Below are 20584 nucleotides of genomic sequence, written 5' to 3' on the forward strand. Positions count from 1 at the left end.
AGTAGAAGATGGCCCAAGTCCTTGGGCTCCCACCCCCATGTGGGAGATCTGGAAGAAACTCCTGCTCCTGGCTTCAGAATGGCGCAGCTCCAGGCATTGCGGCCATCTGGGGAGTGAACCAAAGGGTGGAAGACCGACCGACCAACCGACCAACCGACCTCTCTCTCTCTCTCTCTCAGCCTCTCCTTCTCTCTCCATGTAACTCTGACTTTCAAATAAATAAATCAGTCTTAAAAAAAAAAAAAAAGATGACTTCAACAGAATTATCAGATACACTCATTCATTAGTCCACAGGGTATTCTCATACTCGAATACATGTTCCAACATATGATAACAGATTGATACCAATTTAACTAAAAAGAATAGGAATATTCACCCATGATTCACAACAAAACTGATGAAACTTGAATAAAGTTTGTGTTAACAGTATTGTACCAATGTCAGTTTCCCCATTTGACAGTGTGCTATGGTTTTATAAGATGTTATTACTGGAGGAAGATAGGAAATGGGTACACAGAAATCTCCTGTGCTATTTTTTGTGGCTTCTTTTGGATCTTAAACTATTGCAATTTTTTTTAAATGTTTTAAAGAGTAAATCATAGTTAATTTGTGATTCCCATTATAACATTCATAAGATGAACAATGCATTATCATTAGTAATTTTCATAATAAAATTAGTTTTGCATATAGCTAGCAACGTTATACAAGTTACATTTAAAGCGTAGATGTGAGCAAATAAAACAAGTGTAAATGTATGTATTTCATTCTTTTCTACCAAAAAAAAAGCAAATCAAATATTACAACCTTGGTAAATGGTAAGGTTTGCCATGGATCTTTATTAAAAGATTGAAGGATTTGTGTCAGCTTCCTTACGAATTCAAAAGTTTTCCTGGATAATAAATGATGCTATTTTAAAATAAACCACAAGAAAGCAAATTCTCAAAATGTAACTTATGAAAGAGAGTCCATTTTATATCCCAATTTTATTCACCTTTTCTGAATAGTCACAACATTAACCTACTGAGGGATAATCTAGTTAGTATACTTGAAATTCCATTTATTTTTTCTATCGATATGCATGTATTACACTTGTATATAATACAGAATTTCCAGTGTTGCTTTAAAGGACATAATTTTAAAAATGAGAAGCATGATCTATAATTTCAAAGAAACCTAGGACAAATTCATAATTTCCAAAGTAATATACTTTTCCACCTTGTTTCAAATAAATTAATAATATTCTAATTGATGCAGAAACCCCAGCACAAGTGTTATGCCTTTCTTTATGATTTCAGATACTCTTAAGCCATTGCAAATTCTACTCAGAACCATCTATTAGTTTTATGCATAATTAAAATAAAGACAGGAAGTCATTTCATTGCATTTACTTGTGGGCAGACGACTTCAGTCTAACGTCAAAAGGATACTTTCCAAATTTAATTTTTAAAAAATTTTACCCTTTTAGTTGCTCTTCACAGAAAAGAATCAGTGATGTATTTTATTAGTCTTTGAAAATTGTTATAAACGGACCAATGCTCTATCTAACATATGTGTTCTCCATCATGGAAAACAATTTAGGCCTATTTGGCCATGTCAGGGAATTTTTAAATACAAAATATTTCCAAACCTGCTCTTAACATCATGAAGCTTCTAAAAGGGCAATTTCTGAAGCATCTTCTGATTAATCTAAAATAAGCAAAACACAGAAACCCCTCCTCTTCAAACTATCTGCATGTCTATACAATGTTATTACAGAAAAGCTATGCAGTTTCCATTTTCCCTCCCTTCACATCACAAATGAAAGAAAATAAATGTAGTATAAAATTATACATTCTGTAACAACTTAGGAAAAAAAGTACATACATGTTTAAGGCCTTTAAATATATATAGGATTTTCCTGTAGAACCAAAAATCACAAATGTCAAAATGACTACGAAAATGTTTACAAAGTACTGGCCTAAGAAATTCTTTGAATGGAACAACTCTAAGTCAATATTTATAAATTTTAGACCAAGGAAAATGAACAATTTATTCTACCAACGGACTGAATAAACAAATATTGAAGCATTCAAACGGTCATTGGGATCGAGCAATATACAGTATTTTAAAAATGAGACAGAGAGAAAGGAAAGTTTAAAAAAATATTAGAAATCTCAGTGAGTAGTTTTCAGGCTACGAAATCAGAAACTCCACATGCATCCCTGGCAATTTTTTGAAACTGAAGGCTACTGAATAACGTGACTGCTCACTGCTGATTTCTGTGAAAGAAAAAGGGGAATCATAAAAAATGAAAGAAAAAGTCCACTTTAAAAAAGAAACAAAACAGAAAGGGAGAGTGCTCTAGAGGTACAAAGTATTGTGTAATGGCGATGGTAATCCCATTCTAACTACTACCTATTAACTGACAGAAAGCTGTGGTCAGGTGTTAGCCATGGGGAAACATGTCAACTTGTCTATACATTCTTATATGATTGATGTATTCGGATAACTATTACTTTCCAACAATAATTATTACCAATGGATATATATTTCCATTCCTTTAAGAAAAGCAACTTTAAGATGTTAAAACATGTAGGCTTTCAGAGCTCCAAGATTAGGATACAAATTAAACAGTCTCAGTCTACACCATGCCAGAGAAGTTAGCAAAGGAAATGCCAGTGAAGTGAAGGTCAGCCCCACCAGCCAAAGAACAGAGGACCCAGGGACACATCCATGACAGAGGGACAGTGCACTTGGAGATCGCTTTCAGAAATGAGGAAAGGAGTCACAGCTGCAGACAAGAATCCCACAGGTAGCTGCTGTCTCTGACGTCACCCTGAAAACACCAACTCTTGCCCAGCTCTGCTGATGGCAGCTTCAAACTCCTTCAGCAAGTTTCCAAATGGAACACAGTTCAAATGTGATGACATCTTCACGACAGAGAAGTTCATGTCAGGCTTTTATAAAGTCTTGATTTCAAGCACAGGCTGATCACGAGACATGAAATCCTGCGGAAGTAACAGGCTCTGGAGCGCCTCTTCTGAGAAGTATAAAAATTTTCCTTCAAGATCACCTCAGGAGTTAAGTTTCAATGTATATGTTCAATGTCATCAGCCTTGAGGATCACTTGATTTAACCCTTGGCTAATGGGTTACCTATGAAGAAGAAGAAAATGAAATCAACATTCCATAACTTAGATTTATATAGTCCTAAAACTAAACACAGCTAGAATAGGTAACTCAAATGTTAGTGTTTGCTCTGTCAAACATATTGCTAAATTTTAAAAGCCTACCATAATCAGATTTTGCAACTGATAAAGAATATTTTTTCTCTTTATCATTTCATACTACATTATTAATTTTTTTATTATTTTGTTTTTATTATTTGTCATAGACAGAGAGAGAGGGACAAAAGCAACGACTGACAGACAGACAGAGATTTCCTATCTACTGGTTCACTCCATGCCTCCAATATCCAGGACTGGGCCAGGTTGAAGTCAGGAACCTGGAATTCAATCTGGGTCCCCCACATGGGTGGTGGGGTCTCAAGTGCTGAGCCATCATCTAATGCCTACTGGCATAGATATATAGAGTGATTGAGTATGATACACACATAAATATGTTGATTTAGAAAAAGACATAGAGAGGGAAAGAGAGTGAGTGGGGGCAGGGAAGAGAGAAGAGGAGAGAGGTAGGAGAGGGGAGAGAACAAATAATTTAGTCTCAGCATAGATTCTGTGCAGGCAATTCAAGCCACATTGTTGAACTGAACTGCAAGAATGTGGCATAATGATATCATGAAAGCAGGAGGTATGCCCTCTTGATCCATTTCAAGTGCAGGTTCCAAGAAAACTATTGGTCATTATGGCAGATGCATTCCTATATCTTCATTTCAAGTGAAATATTTGACTTTGTGGATTCATATAGAATTGAAGAATGGTTTCCCTAACTATTTATATATTAAAACTCTCTTTCCAGATCATTTTGAAGATGGCATCACTATTCATAATACTGGTTAAATATCCCTGTCTAGAAATCTGAAATCCTCCAAAATCAAGTATTTTAGTGCCAACATGATGCCATAGATAGAAATCCCACATCTGACCTCATGTGACTGCTCACTGTCAAAACATAGACACACAAAAAATATTGTATAAAATGACATTTAGGTTTTTTTGTATAAGGTATATATGAAACATAAATGAATTTCATGTTTATAATTGGGTACCATCCCTGATATAATTTATGTATGCAAATATTTCAAAATTAAAAAATCCAAAATTCAGTACATTTCTAATCCCAAGCATTTTGGATAAAAGATGCTCAACCTGCAAATTATGAGAGGCTTACATAACTATTACAAAATGTTCTCCTTATCTGTAGAAGAAATATGAGCAAATATATACACGCAAACATATAAGCACATACAAGTATACATTAAATACCCTCCAGAACATCATAAACACACTTTTTATGTTGCATTTCTATCAACTAAATGAATTACTAGATAAACAAAATTTAGGTATGACTTGGAAAGTGCTTTTGGAAGTTAGCATGCATTTAAGCCTAACTAAGATGACCTTTCCTTACACCCAAGTTTCATACAACATTCCAAGATAATTAATCCTAAAAATATCATAGCACCCTTTATGAGATGAAGAGCAGGGTATGAAACATTTCTAATACAAAATGAAAGTGGGCAATCTGTTTTAGATCTGGTTGTTTTAATTACTAAATTTGGATCCGAGTATACACTGCGGTTCAGCATAGCGAGTTCTGGAGTTAGGCCAGTGGGAAAATCATCCTCAGGACACTGGGGGCCTCGGTCTTTTCATATGTAAAATGGGAATAATTCTGTTCATTTCACAATGCTGCTGTTGGAGTGTGAGGGTCAAGTATTATGTTTAGGAAAACATCACTGTCAACACTAAATGACTATGAAAATAAAGGTTCAGAATTGTGGGTGTTTTTAAATGCATAAACCTTTAACAAAAGAATAACAAAGTAAAGTGAAAATATCACACTAACATTCAGTTAAATGAGAGGACTGCACTGAAAGCATTTAAACAAATGTTAACTAATGATTCGCCTTTTTCAAGGCAGTATAAAGTAAAAGTGAAATTCTTTACTTAGTGGCAGGTTAGGCTTTGGTTATAAAATAAACTGAAAGTACCTCATTGTAAAAATTAAAGAAACAGAAAGGAAGAAGGAGGTTGGATGGCAAATACCACTGTGCTTCTAAATCTGTATTATGAAATTTGTCCATCTTATATAAATAAAAAGAATTGGAAGAAAAAGTGAACACGCATGAACATGTATCAGGACACTCCTTGCCAGTCGCCAGGTATGAAATGGCAAAACCAAATGAAATTTCACCAAATGAAATGGCAAAACCAAAGGTTTCTATCTCTATGTTTTCTAGGAAACAGGGTCATGACAATCATGAGAACTGTCTGTTGATATGCAATCCAAATCTCCTTAAACCAGGCTTCTCTTACATGGGTTAAATGTGAGCAAGGACACAAATCCTTTAGAATATATGGTTACTTTTTTTCATTTATTCTGAGTCACTGTTCAGTAATTTTTGTATGAAGACAAAATGGAAGTGCTGTCATTCACTACATCACAATATTATTAATATTGTATTCTAAACTGTGAAAATGGGATAAGTAATGAATTTATGTTGAAATGAAACAAAATTTGTCTATAACAAGGCAGAGAACACATACCAGTTATTTTATTTAAATTATTCTAAGATTTAAAAGTATCTATACCAGAATTGATTCTAGATATAGCTATATTATCACCAATGTGAATTACCTAATAAACAAGATCCAATTAGCATTTTAAAATCAAATTGTCACTGAGGGGAAGCTGGTTAACGTAGGGATAAAATGCTGGACTAAGACGCTTGCATCCCCTAACAGAATACCTGGGTTTGATTCCAGGCTCTGGCATCTTGTTAATGCAGATTCTGAGAGGCAGCCATGGTGGCTCAAGTAACTGGGTTCCCACCACTCATTTGGGAGACCTGAATCGAGTTCCAGCTCCTAGATTTGGCCCCAGTCAGTCATGGACATTGTAGGCATTTGGGGCGTGAACCAGCAGATAGAAGTTTTCTTTTTTTCTCCCTCTGCCTCTCAAATAAATAAATATATAAAAAGCAACAATAGCAAAAAGCAACTGTCACCTAAAATATCAACTTTTTAATAATTTAGATGATTATTAAATAAGTACAAGTGACCTGTTTTTAACTTCTGGCATGCTACTGGTGGGGAGGGAGGAAAAATAATACTTTATCCATTGTTAAACAATAAACAACTGGACCATCCTGATATACAAGAGGTGCATAAGCAATATTTATATGATCTAACATTTAAAATCATAAAATCTTTAATATCTCGGATTATGCATTGCCATATCTTTAGAACTCAAATACTACTCTTTCCACTCAAGCCATATTTTTTTGGAAGAAGCCAAACAGTAAAGTTTTACCTTCTCAGGAGTATTTTCAGCAAGTCTTCAGTAACTGAAAGCAGGAGGTTGCAATAAAATCAGCTTTATAGGATGGGAAATAGCATTTGCTACCATGAATGTACACTACGGGCAATAGATATAAAATACTACATGAGGGAGAGAAACGGTGCTGCAATCATTATGGTTTTGCCTTGAGCTTCATGTGCTATAATCACTATCTCAATAAATTTCCCTTTCCAAAGGCAATATTTTACACAGCTGTTCTTTCTACTGTAAATCTTATTTGCATGTGCTACACACCAGCAAGCTTGGTTAGTGAAACAACTAAGCTAATGAACAAACGCAAAATGCAAAAATAATAACAATAATAGCTTCTCTAGTGACGAGCACAAAGCTGTCCTGTAATTATCCACCAGGATGAAGAAGCTAATCTGCAAGCATTAAACAAAAAGTATTGATTTTCCTTTTTTAGTTTTATTTCATTTTTAGTTGACAGATAACAATTTGGGTACACTGTGATATTTTAATACATGTATAAGTTATAAAATTATCAAATCAAGGTATTTAGTATGTGCATCAACTCATTTATCATTTCTGTGTAGTGAGAACATTCAAAGTCTTCTCTTTTAGTTATTTTAAAATGTAAGATAACAACATGCACTTATCCCAATCCAACAAATCTAATACAGGGCCTTGATTAGATTTCCCAAAAGTTCATGCTACAATCATGTTTTAAGATTGTTCACCAATTAAATTGAGAAGGTAAAATTAGGTAAAAGGCATATATGATATTAAATCTTAAATTAAGTAAAGTCAATTATTTTATACTGCTTCCATTTTATATTTTGAGCATTATAAAATTTTCTTTGCATACCTTCAAGTTAAAATACATTAAAAAGCTAGGAGGAAATTTAAAAATTGATTTTTGTCCCCAGTGACAAAATTCTTAAAATCATTATATTCATGTAGTCTAAAATTCCTTTTTTCCTGTTCAAGTCCTGCTGACTAGGTTATCAGTGGGAGACAGAATATTATGGTAAGAGACATAATGACAAATAGTCTGAGCACTGTAGGCAGGCTTCCTGGGTTCAAATCCCTGCCTTATCATTTTCTAACACTATGGGGTTGAGTAAATTATTGAAACTCCCTGAGTCTTGGTCTCCACATGTGTCATGTGTGGATGATATTACTACTAGCCCTCATACATTTACTATTGTGATCAAATCTGATAATCCCTGCAAAGTGTCTGTCCCCAGAAAACACCCTTTAAATATTAGCAGCTGGCTGCAGATCTAAAAGGTAATATGCATAGTATATCTATTGAAGAGGGTTCATCTCTTGTTCCTCTATGTATGTGCATGGTGACTTAATAAAAAGCTAATTTTGTGTCTCTTTTACTAATACTTCTTGTAGTTATTTCTTCTCATAAACAGATTAATAATAAAAGTCCTATCAAGAATGAAGTCTCCCTGTGTTGGGTGGCTTTGAGAGAAACATCACCTTCTCAGAAAAGGCCATCGAGAATAACAGTTAAAAGAGCATGTTTTGACATGCTGCCTAGGTTCAGTGCTAGGTTCTGCTGGTGACTCACTGTGTGATTTGGGGTAAAGCAGGGATACTATTAGTATTACATTATGGATTCTGTGGTTTGAGAAGTAAATGATTAGTAAGTCAAGTGTTTAAAACAGTAGGAGGGCACTTAATGAGCACTCCATGTGTTAACTATTATTATTCAGATATGTGTACATTTTAGGCATCTGAACACATGGAATGCCCAATTTTTACCCTTACTTATCTCTGAGCAAATGTTACTAGTCTTCTCAGATATGTAATTCCATTCTGTCTAACTCTATCTTTCTAATGGACCAGCTGCCATCAGAGTCTTCATAGTGTACTTTATTTGGGCTGAAAAAATAAATGTAGTACAATTAGGCCAAAACCAAATGCAGCTTTTCAAATGCCCTTATTGATTAATGATGGTTCCACTGATACAGTTTTTCTTTATTTGAGTTTTACTTCTTATCCCAGATAGGTCTTACATCTCAGTTGTTCAATTTGCCAGTCTATGTAAATTTGTGAAACCACAGCCAAATACAGCATTGATATAAATCTTACACTAGTTTCTATTCTAACATCGTCATTAAAATCTTGCTATGAGGAACTACTGATTATTATATTCCTGTGAATTTAAAATGAGCTACAAACACACAATAGAAGAGATAATGCATTATGAACATTGTAGCCAATTTCACCTAAAGATAGCTAAAATTTCACTAAAACATTCACATTATTAGGTAATTATTGACTTTTGGACTGATAAGTATTCATTATTTTGACAACTGAAAAGCTAGGAAATGTGGCAATATTTCTGAGAAGAGGTAGCAAGTTTAAATGCATTGCATGTCCAGTCTTTTAATATGGCTATTTAATAACATAATAAATAGGTACAATTTCAAACTAACATTCCAATAAATTTAACTTATTCAGTTAATGGAAAAAGGAAGAATAGAATACTTTCATAATCCTCAGTGATGATTTGAATGAAACTTTCCTTTCTTGGAATATAACTGGTGCTCCACTGCAAATGTATTTTCTTAATGTAGCTCTTAAAAGTACATGAATTAAGCTCTTGCTTCACTTTTTGTGTACTAAATGTGCAATTAAAACATCATTACTCCACAGGAGCAGGTTTTCTCATTTAAGCTCAAGAAAAGCTGCCATTAAGTTTATGGTAACTGTGCACAAATGTGCTTGTCTCATATACAGCACCTTACCCAATGAAGTTTTACAGAATGAAAGACATGCATCCATCTGGATTATACATGCATGAGCAGACTGACCAGAGAATTTTCAGGTATAGGTGAGGCAGTGTAAAGCAATCACACATGAATCACCTTTATAAATGTCCTCACTGATATAAAGAAAGTAAGTCTATATTTAACTTCTATGCTGATGAGGGTGATTTCTATAGCCCGTGAAAGCCACTGTATTTTAAACCTGCTTAATTTTCTCTTCAAAGAGCTTCTTGTGCTGGATTGGCCTAAACACTTTTTTTTTTTTTTAACATTAAGGCTGCTAATGGCCATGTCTTTGCTATGTCAGCTAGGGTCAGCATTTCCCTAAATTATCTTGAGCTATTCTCAGCTATCTGTTGTATAAATTCTTTTTTTAAAAGATTTATTTATTTATTTGAAAGTCAGAGTTACACAGAGAGAGGAGAGGCCGAGAGAGAGAGAGAGATGGAGAAAGAGAGAGAGAGAGAGAGGTCTTCCATCCGATGGTTCACTCCCCAGATGGTCACAACGGCTGGAGCTGCGCTGATCCGAAGCCAGGAGCTTCCTCCGAGTCTCCCACGCGGGTGCAGGGGCCCAACCACTTGGGCCATCTTCTACTGCTTTCCCAGGCCATATCAGAAAGCTGGATCAGAAGAGGAGCAGCAGGGACTAGAACCAGCACCCATATGGGATGCCAGCGCTTCAGGCCAGGGCATTAACCTGCTGCACCACAGCGCTGGCCCCTGTTGTATAAATTCTTAAAAATTTTAACAGTCTTGGATGAGCAAAAATTGTTTTAAACAACACAAAGTATTTCTGCAGATGAGTGTAATTCAGATAGGTGTAATTCAAAAATTGGAAAGATCACCTGGACTTGGCATCTAATTCACCTTGGCTTCTAGAGAAAACCAAAGCAGCACATGCAAGTGAGGAGAGCTGGCCTTATTCGGATGGGCAGGAGACTAGGGCTTTATATGAGTGCTACTACCTGCTAGTTTTAGGACTCCGGATAAGTCACCTAAAAACCATTCATCAGGTGAGTTGGTTGGACTATATGAGTTTCTACTAATTCATTTCTACTCCCCAACTACTATGATTTTTTTTAAGAAGCACCTCTTCCAAATGGGAGAAAACTTTGTCCTAGTCACCCAAATTCATCAGAGGCATAATCATTACAAAGACTTCATTATTCTTAAAGGTCAAACCATGATATTAGAATTCAGAGCTGGTGAGCTCTTATACAAATACAACATCTGTCAATGACTTTCAGCTTCCTGGGCTGTGCAAATGAAGATCTGGACTGGAACTGAATCTTTTGAGCAGATGGACCTGCACTATTTCTTGGAACTTCAAAAAGATGTACAGTGTGCCTGCCATGGACTCCGCTCTGTGACTCATAGAAGCAGATAACTGTTTGCATTGCCATTTGTGCACATTCTTCCACTCAGAAGCACATCAGCTGATTCTCTCTAGATGACATTCACTGCTACCAAAACAATGCATTCTCTGCTTTCTCTTTGGGTAGCTAATAAATTCCTTTGAATCTTCACAAGATCTGTTGAAACAAGATGCCTCCTTCCCCTGGCTGCCTGGCACACACGTTCTTACTTGTTGCATGTGGAAAATTACACACACATACACCCCAAAAATGTGACAGGAAACAGTATACAAGATAAGGGGAGCTCTATGGAAACATTTTTTGAAAGTATCCTGGAGCATGTATTTGGCACATGGGTTAAGATACTACTTGGGATGCTGGCATTCAATATTGGAGTGCCTGGTTTGAGTCCCAGCTCCTCTACTTCTGATTCAGCTTCCTGTTAATGCACACCCTAGGAGGTAGCAGATGATGGTTCAACTACCTGGATCCCTGCCACCATGTGAGAGCGCTGGGCTCCTGGCTTTGGTCTGGCTCAGTCCTGGTTGTTGTGGGCACTTGGGGAATAAACCAGCATGAAGATCTCTCCCTCCTTCCCTCTCTCTCTCCCTCCCTTCCTTCCTCCCTCCCTTCCTTCCTCCCTCCCTTCTTTCCTTTCTTTTCTTTTCTTTTTTCTTTTCTTTTCTTTCTCTTCTCTTCTCTTCTCTTCTCTCTCTCTTCCTTCCTTCTTTCTTTCTTCATCTCTCTTCCTTCCTTCCTTCTTTCTTTCTTCCCCTCTCTCTCTCTCTGAAGCAATATGAGAGTAAATAAATAAATTTTAAAAATACCTAAATAGGAAAATGTGATTTTAAACGGCTTGGAGAAATGTCAGTAATCTTTTACGAAATAATTCCTAGACTTTTAAGACATTAATTCCATTCCCCAGCATAGTTAACACATGTTTAGAGACAGTTGAGAAGCTGAACGGAAATGTTCTTTCCATGCTCAATTTGATATTAGGTTCTGTTTTTCTTTTTTAGTCACCTCTCATTTATAAAAGGGCAATTTGAATAGAGGGTTTGTATCTGCTTTCTGCCATAAAGCTTTACTTAAAAAGTTTAAATCTGGTTTAGGGTCATACTCAAAAATTTCAGCCTCACTACATTTGAGATCCAGCAGAAGTAAGCTGTAAAATGTTATATAAAAATGAGTTTAAGATAAGTAGAGTTTGCGGAGAAGGGTTGAACTTTGGAAAAAAATTCTTTTTAGTAGCCAGGGGATTACTAAGAGAGCAACATTTTCTCTTAACTTTCTGGCTGCTTTGAGTTACAAATACAGATGGCTCTTAGTAACAACCTTTCCTGGAGTCAGCTGTCTGAATGAAGAATATGTTGCTGTCACATTGGAAAAGACTTGATGTAACTTGGGAAAGGACAAAGCAAGCACCAGCAGTTTTTGAGAACATGCCAGTAGCACCACATTCTCCTTTCTAAACCCATCTTCTTGCATAAAATTAAACTCCAAGATGAGCATTCTATATGGGGTCGATCTTACAAAATGTCCATTCCTGTCCATTGCAAAACTAAAATCTATTTTCCGAAGGACAGGAAAACACAGACAGTGATGTCTGACATGTTGGGTGTTTTTTTTTTTTAATTCATCAGATGTAATCCTCTTTGAGTTTCTCTAATGATAATAATTACAACTCAGAGTCTCAAATTCCCAAAGTTGATCAAATGTGAATCTTTAAACCTAGCTATTTGTAATTGCTTAGATACAGGTATGACATAGCACTCAATTATGAAGCAATTTAAATATATAATGAAGGGCACATTAGGCCAGAACTCAGTTTTCCTTTGGTTTAAGGAGATTAAATGAAAGCCACATGGCTCAGTACTTTTCATAAGCAAGTAGACCAATGACCAAGATCCAAGAATATTTCTAGCATTTTATATAAAGCATATCATTTACTTGGGAAAGTAAAACTGCAAAGCTGTTGCATATGATAATTTTTACCTTTAATCTAAATTTTATTAAGCAAAGCTGAGAAAACACTAGATACAATACTATTACGTTAATAATAATATTGGCCTTGTGGCCAATTGTTCAGTATATAAGCTTCATATCAGTTCAAAGCATTATACCACTCCTCACTTTTTTATAAAAAACAAAAAAGTTAATGCTTTTCTTTACTGACCCCTTAAGCAATTCTTTGCAATCTGAGCCCTAAAACTGTACTGAATTCATCAGCTCCCCCTGAAATCAGGGGTACATGGATTGCTATTGGTAACTACAAGAAAGAATAGGCCATAAATCCTATTAACACGGGGTACACACCTGCTGCTCTGTGTGAAATAAACCATGATGAGAGTTCATTTCTGAAGCTGGTTTTGAATCTGTACTTCTCAAGGAAACTTCTGTCCCTTCCTTAGAATGGGATCAACACTAGGATTCACCACAACTAGTGCTCAAGCGTGGAGCCAGATATATTTTGAATGTGGAAAAATCAATAATTGTCATCAGGCACAGCAGAAACCTTCTCTTTCTACTTCTCCATTTGAACTTGAAGAGTATTACACGTTTGCCTAAGAAACAAACACAGGTCAGATGCTCCTCTGTGTAAAAGATTATTACAGGAGACAAACCTGGGAGAAAGTAAACAATTCAACAAGTATAAAGGGATAGCAAGACAAGAACTTCCTTTACCTCCACAAAAGCTCACAATCTGTGTAGTTTTGTATTTCTCCTAGAGAAGTAGAAATCCCTAGTACATCGTTTCTAATTTTGAAAACAAATACCTATTAATGGGACCTAAAATGAACAGCCTTTTATGTGAGTTGAAACAAGGATAATAAGCATTTCTTGTGAGTATTTTGAGAAGCATTCTGAATAAGCTTAAGAAAAAATTCATTAAAATTAAGAGAGAAAGTTCACAGAAATCAAGAGAGTAATTTTAACCCAAAAGTGTAAAAGAATTTTTAAAACAGTCTTGTGTAGCAATATTTAATTAGGATTCAAAGATTTAATATTTGCAGTCTTATTCATTCATAGGTTGCTGGGATATCCATGCTTATGAGTAATCTATAATTTAATAGGGTTTGTTCTTGGATTACATACATTTTACCAATGTATGGATTAATCACCCACAGGCATTCACTCCTCATGTCAACTGTTTTTCTTTACTTATCATCAATTTTTTAATCCTCATTAACTGTCTGACTTGGTCTATGATATTTTTCAGTTGTAATTTAAGACATTTTACAGATAGACTTCCAAAAATTCTCCTGTTATTCTCTTCCAAATGTTTCCCAATATATCAATATATAGTCTGAATTTCAAATATTTGGACACTTTAATATTTGGGAAAATATTAATAAAATACATATTAATAAATTACATAGAGGTGATGGCAGTAATTTAGAATAAGATAATAGATGGTTTTTGGTAGTACATACCAAAGGTAAAGTAAAATGTTTCCTACATAAATTTGAGAGGTCAAGATATTTAAAACTAATAGCAGAGAAAAGATTAATCACAACTTAAGAGAAAGTGGTATTTCAGATTTCTGGAAATATCTTAAGTTTTTGAACAATAAGAACAGATCCTTCTTCCCATCACTGCTAATCTTGAGTATGTGAGATTAAAATGATGGTCCGAGCAGGAGTAGAAATGTTGTATTCTGCTCATTGAGTCTAGCTGACTTTTTCCAGATATATCTGTACCAAGACAGTCATGAAGCATGTCAGTGTCAGGACATGCAGTGGACATACTGTGGGGAGCAACTCGGACTAGACTGTTACTCGAATTAAGACTCATTCTATGCATCTGCTCTCCCACAATATGGCGCTGAGAGGGGAGTAACAACTTCTACGCAGCTGCCTCTCGCCAACTTGAGTGATGACCTGCAGGAGCTGATCCTGCTCCTGATTGGAGGAGAGCAGCGTACTCGGTGTGTGGGTAGCAGAGTTGGGATTGGTGGAAGAGGACTATAAAGGAGGAGAGAGACAACATGCACCAGGAACATCTATCTGAAGGAACATCTGTGCAGCCCCCGAGAGAGCCGGCCGCCGGTGTGCCGCTCCCCCGCGGAAATGGGGAAAGTGGCAGGGGGAACCGCCCTTCCACGGAGGTGGAAGGGTCGGTAGCCAACCCGGGAAGAACCAGCAGCAAACCCGGGAAGGGCCGAGCAGGCAAAAGAACAGCGCAGGGTCCTGTGTCGTTCCTCCGTGAAGAGGGGGAGCGACATAATGGAACCGTGACTCGGATATGAAGCCTAGGCAGGGTTTAGTGTCGTTCCTCCACGAAGAGGGGGAGCAACACATACAAAACAAGAAAAAGAATGGCATTTGAGAAAACTTAGAAGAGCTTCATATCTCAAAAAACCCAAGGAGTGAGTGGACAAATAGTCTAATGATGCATTCCCAAGCTTCCATTTTATTTCTATCATTCAAAAGCATGAGAACATTTCTGGGAAATGTTTTTTAACTTAATATATCCGCATTAAACATTTTTAGGAGAGCATACTATTTTCCATATGCTATTTTCTACCAACTTTCTAGCCATCTTTCTAATCCGTTTCCTTCTCTCTGTCTCATTTGCACTCTCTTAATCAAGGCTATATTCCTCTTGGTTTGCACAATTGCAGTAGCTTCCTGGCTTGTCTCTGATTTGTCTGATCCCTTGAAGTTCCTCTTCCTCTTTGCTCCCATCACTCTGAAAAGAAAGATCTATGATAATGTCCTATCCCAGAATCAAATCTGGATTTCTGGTTGTAGAATAGAAGTACTTCAGGACTAGACCCTTCTCCTCCACTTTCATCTCCCCTCCCTCCCAAAGCCTCCACAAAAACGATATGATCCCAACTCTGGCCATGCCTAACTAGTTAATAATCTAGGACTTTGTATGTCTAGTTACAGCTCCTTATCTTTGTGTACATTTCAACTTTGCCTGAAATACACTTACTTCAAATCCCAGAGGATTCATCAGTCAGCGGTTTATCCATAAGATACATTTTACCACGTAATGATTATTTAACTTTTTATTTCTGACACTAACTATGAAGTACTGAATAAAATAATATGAGCATAGATTTTGTATCCTCAATATTAAGTAGCATTTGAGGTGCATTAATGATGCTTAATTTAGAAAATGAAACATTAAACAAAGATGGATGGATAGCTAGATGGATAGATGAATGAATGGGTGAATGAGTGAATATAGGGGAAAAACAACAGAAATTTCAAAAGGAAACTTGAGAGCTACTGTTTAGATTCTCTGTAAACAACAAGGGGTATGAGCAGACTATCAAAATGTCAATTCTCCATTTTTAATTTGGCTAGAATGATTCCCAGTATTATATGGTTTCAGAATTTGAAGTTATAGATATACATGGGTCCCAACATTCAGCTTCACATTTGTACCTAATATATTTAAATTTGCCGGTGCCGCTGCTCACTAGGCTAATCCTCCGCCTTGCAGCGCCGGCACACTGGGTTCTAGTCCCAGTCGAGGTGCTGGATTCTGTCCCGGTTGCCCCTCTTCCAAGCCAGCTCTCTGCTGTGGCCAGGGAGTGCAGTGGAAGATGGCCCAAGTACTTGAGCCCTGCACCCCATGGGAGACCAGGATAAGTACCTGGCTCCTGCCATCGGATCAGCGTGGTGTGCCAGCTGCAGCGCGCTGGCCGCGGCAGCCATTGGAGGGTGAACCAACGGCAAAAAGGAAGACCTTTCTCTCTGTCTCTCTCTCTCACTGTCCACTCTGCCTGTCAAATATATATATATATATATATATATATATATATTTAAATTTATTCTCATTTGGAAAAGGTCTGATTTTTAAAACAAAATTAACTCATGAAACTGATAATGAAAGAAGATTATAGCAATCTGGGATGCTTTAATTGGTATTAGACAAATCACTTAGAATGTCAAAAATATCCAAATGTATACATCAAGGTTGAGGCTGGCATATCAATTATAGTTAATATTTCAGTTGGAAATTATCCTAATTTTTTAAACATATACTCATTTCTAGAGTAATTTTCATACTGCTGCTTACATAGCCATGAAATTTTTTCTCATAAAATATTTTGTGGTGATAATTATCCTACATCTAGGAATCACATGCCCACTTGATACCAGATGTGGTGGGGAAATGAGTTAGCATCACATTTCCTGTAATGAATCCCAGTAAACAAAGACTACAATGATTTATTCAACACCACCCCAAAATAATATTGTGCTTACAATCATATACACACACACATATATATATATATATATATATACACACTCACACACACATGTGCCCCGATACATCCACATATTGAAGTGTATACTCTAGACTTATAATTCAGGACACCTGACCACCTTCTACACTTTTTTCCCTCAAACATAGAGACTGGTTTGTTAATAGAAAATGAGATATTAATTTTTGCTTAGCAAAAGTCCCCCATGGGTTTTTGTCAAGACTAGAATGTCAACAAGATTTGTTCATTCTGTTCCTCATCTCACCTCTCCTTTGCTTACAGAACGTAGTTGCTGGCATTGGGAGACAATTTAGTTCATATTCATGTTCTCCTGTAAAACCCTAAGAATCATTTTGTGAGACTGTTCCCAGTTACCATTTACTGGTGTTACTCTTTGTTACTAATTATTATTATCCTCAGTTCACAGTGGTGAAAACTGAAGCTCAAACAAATTAAGTGAACCTTCCCAAAAGCCTGGAATCTGTAAGCAATAGTTTAGGTGATGGAGTCCCCATTTTTGGGCTTCAAACCTGGTAAAACATGTCCTGTGTTTCAAATTAGTTCATGTATTCACTACTGTTTATTGATCACATACAAAGTTGAAGGCACTCTCCTAGATGTAAAAATAAAAAAAAAGGCAAAAATCATTTTCCCTAGGAACTCATTCCCTAGAAAGGCAGACAAACAACATGGAAGATAATGAAAATTTTCAAATGTTTTAAGCAATTCCAAGTGAAAATAAAGACAGGAAGGAGGGTATTTTTAAGGGAGAGATATGCAATTTGGGGGTGAGACAGGGAAGACTTGCTGAGAAAGTGAAGTCTCAGTGAAAGTTTATACAGAGAAGTCAGTGAATATTACAGCTGAGGGAAGAACATTTTCAAGAGGAAACAGCGCACACCAATGACCCGGGACAAGAAGAAAAAGGAATCAGCAGTTTGGCAAGGCAGTTAAGAGGCCAAGGATTGTGGCACAGCAGGTTGAGCCCTAGCTTACAAAGTCAGCACCCCATATTGGAACACTGGTTGGAGTCCCAGCTGCTCTGTTTACCATTTCGATCCATGCTAATGTGCCTGGGCTACCGCACGTGGGTCACAGCTACCCATGTGGGAAACCCAAATGGAGTTCCAGGTCCCTTGACCAACCTTGGCTGCCACTGTAGGCATTTGGGAAGTGAACCATTGCATGAAAGATTTAGGTTGACAATCATCATATTTGTTGTTGAATTGAATTACTCAGCCTATTTGCATTTGATATAATCACTGATATGGAAGATGGTGGAATAGTGAGGGTGCGCAATGATAGCCCGGGAAAAGATAGTTTAATAAAAGTGGAGTTACTGTAGTTTCAGGGAAAGATTTGGGGAAAAAACTGCAGAGGAAACTCTTCCAGATCTAGTGGATGTGACACAGAGGACCTACATGGAGGGCAAGGGTGCCCACAGCTTGGGAGCCCAGCCGCGGAGTCTATGCACCAGTGCTGGAAAGGGAGGTGAGGCAAAACCTCAGTAGCCCGAGACATTGGAGGGGAAACAGCAGAAAGAGCCTAGAGAGTAAGAGGCTTGAAGCCCTGCTGGGGAAAGTTCACCAGGCTAACTAGAGGAGTGAAAAAATAAATAAATAAATAAATAAATAAATAAATAAATAAATAAATAAATAATAAAAGGGACCAGCATGAACACAAGCCTCTCTCTCCACTCAGCTTACAAAGGCAAGCAAGACAAAGAGCAGGTGCCATTTTAGACATATGTAAAGTGGTGCCACCATCAGCCAAGTAGAAAAACCTGACTCTGGTGGGAGACATAACAGGAGGTTACGACCTAGTGAAGTTGTGGAGCTAATCAACTGAAACTGCGAAAAACTGAGGGTGTGGGAGAGAACTCACGTAGTACATAAACTCGGTAAACTTTGCAACCCGGTGGGAGACTGCAGAGAAATTTGAGGTCACAATGAGGACTGCATAGATCCTTTGTGTGGTCCTTGGGGCAGAGCAGACGAATGTTATACCAACAGGGGCCAGATTTCATACATCAACTACCCTCAATTCTGCTCAGCTATGCAGAATTACTTCCCTTCTGAATTTAAAAAAAAAAAAAAAAAAAAAAAAAAAAAAAAAACAGAAGATTTACAACTCCCACCGTGGGTGAGTCACCTTTGGCACACCCTTAACCCTGCAGAACCAAACAGAGCTCTCTGGCCACACCCATCACAAGTCTCTAAGGATCCACCAAAATCAATCCGCTTAATCTAGAGTCATAGTATAATGAGAAAAAACACTACAGCGAAGAAACCAAAGAACATCTCCATAATGCCAAGCAACAAATGCAGAAACTGAGGACATAAGAACAAGGAAGACATTATGATGCACCCAAATGAAGAAGACACCCCAATTCAAGATTATGAAGATGAAGAGACAGAAGAAATACAAGAAACAAATCTCAAAAAACTTGTAAGAACATTAAAAAGTTCTCAAAAACGAATTCTTGAACTACAGAAATCCTTACTGGACAGGAAAGAAAATCTCTCTCATGAAAATGAAATATTAAGGAGGAATCAAAATGAAATGAAACAACGAGTACAACATGAAACTGCGATAGTGACGAGAAATCATATGAAATGAAGAATTCAATAAATCAAATGACAAACACATTAGAGAGCCTTAAAAACAGAATCAGTGCAGCAGAAGAGAGAATATCGACTTAGAAGACAGAGAACAGGAAAGTATAGAGTCAAACCAAAGAAAAGAAGAGGAAATTAGAAATCTAAAAATATTACCGGGAATCTACAGGATACTATTAAAAACCCAACATTTGGGTTCTAGGAGTTCCTGAAGGCATGGAGAGGGAGAAAGGATTAGAAGGCCTTTTTAGTGAGATACTAGCAGAAAACTTCCCAGGTTTGGAGAAGGACAGAGACATCCAAATGCAGGAAGCTCATAGAACGCCTAATAAACATGACCAAAAGAAATCCTCAACACGACATGTTGTAATTAAACTCTCCACAGTGAAACATAAAGAAAAGATCCCAAAATGTAAAAGAGAGAAACGTCAAATTATACTCAAAGGATCTCCAATTAGACTCACAGCTGACTTCTCATCAGAAATCCTACAAGCTAGGAGGGAATGGCGAGATATAGCCCAGGTACTAAGAGAGAAAAACTGCCAGCCCAGAATATTATATCCTGCAAAGATCTCATTTGTGAATGAAGGTGAAATAGAGACTTTTCATAGCAAACAGAAATTGAAAGAATTTGTAGCCATTCATCCAGCCCTGCAAAAGATGCTTAAGTGTGGGGAGCAAACCGGACTAGACTGAGTTACTGGAATTAAGACTTATTCTATGCATCTGCTCTCCCACAATATGGCGCTGGGAGAGAAGTAAACAGCTTCCGCACAGCTGCCTCCAGTTCAACCAATAAACTGTAGGACTTGCTCCTGATTGGAGGAGAGCAGCGTACTCGGCGTGTGGGCAGCCGAGTTGGGATTGGCAGAGGAGGACTATAAAGGAGGAGAGAGACGGCATGCACCAGGAACATCTAAGGGGAACATCTAGCTGAAGGAACACCTGTGCAGCCCCCGAGAAAGCCGGCCGGCGGTGTGCCGCTCCCCTGCGGAAGTGGGGAATGTGGCCAGGGGGAACTGCCCTTCCACGGAGGTGGAAGGGATAGTAGCCAACCCAGGAAGAACCAGCAGCAAACCTGGGGAGGGCCGAGCAGACGAAAGAACAGCGCAGGGTCCTGTGTCGTTCCTCCA

At 37.3% G+C, this 20584-nt stretch overlaps 1 protein-coding gene across 4 annotated transcripts in view; it reads right to left on the bottom strand.

The window, feature by feature from the left end:
- Positions 1-964: 964 nt before the first annotated feature.
- TAFA2 (TAFA chemokine like family member 2) overlaps positions 965-20584 on the bottom strand; it is a 528509-nt gene continuing 508889 nt past the window's right edge. For 3 of the 4 annotated variants that reach the window (XM_089307431.1, XM_089307432.1, XM_008256723.5), the window contains one exon: positions 965-3134. In XM_089307431.1, coding sequence (XP_089163557.1) covers positions 3123-3134 — 12 coding nt within the window. In that variant the 3' untranslated portion in view covers positions 965-3122. Of the gene's footprint in view, positions 3135-12951; positions 13172-20584 lie in introns of those variants that run through there. The other variant, XM_089307430.1, reaches the window with a different exon arrangement.

The sequence above is a fragment of the Oryctolagus cuniculus genome, chromosome 11 (genome assembly GCF_051225735.1).
Source record: "Oryctolagus cuniculus isolate XC-2025 breed Fujian yellow rabbit chromosome 11, ASM5122573v1, whole genome shotgun sequence".
Classification (NCBI taxonomy): domain Eukaryota; kingdom Metazoa; phylum Chordata; class Mammalia; order Lagomorpha; family Leporidae; genus Oryctolagus; species Oryctolagus cuniculus.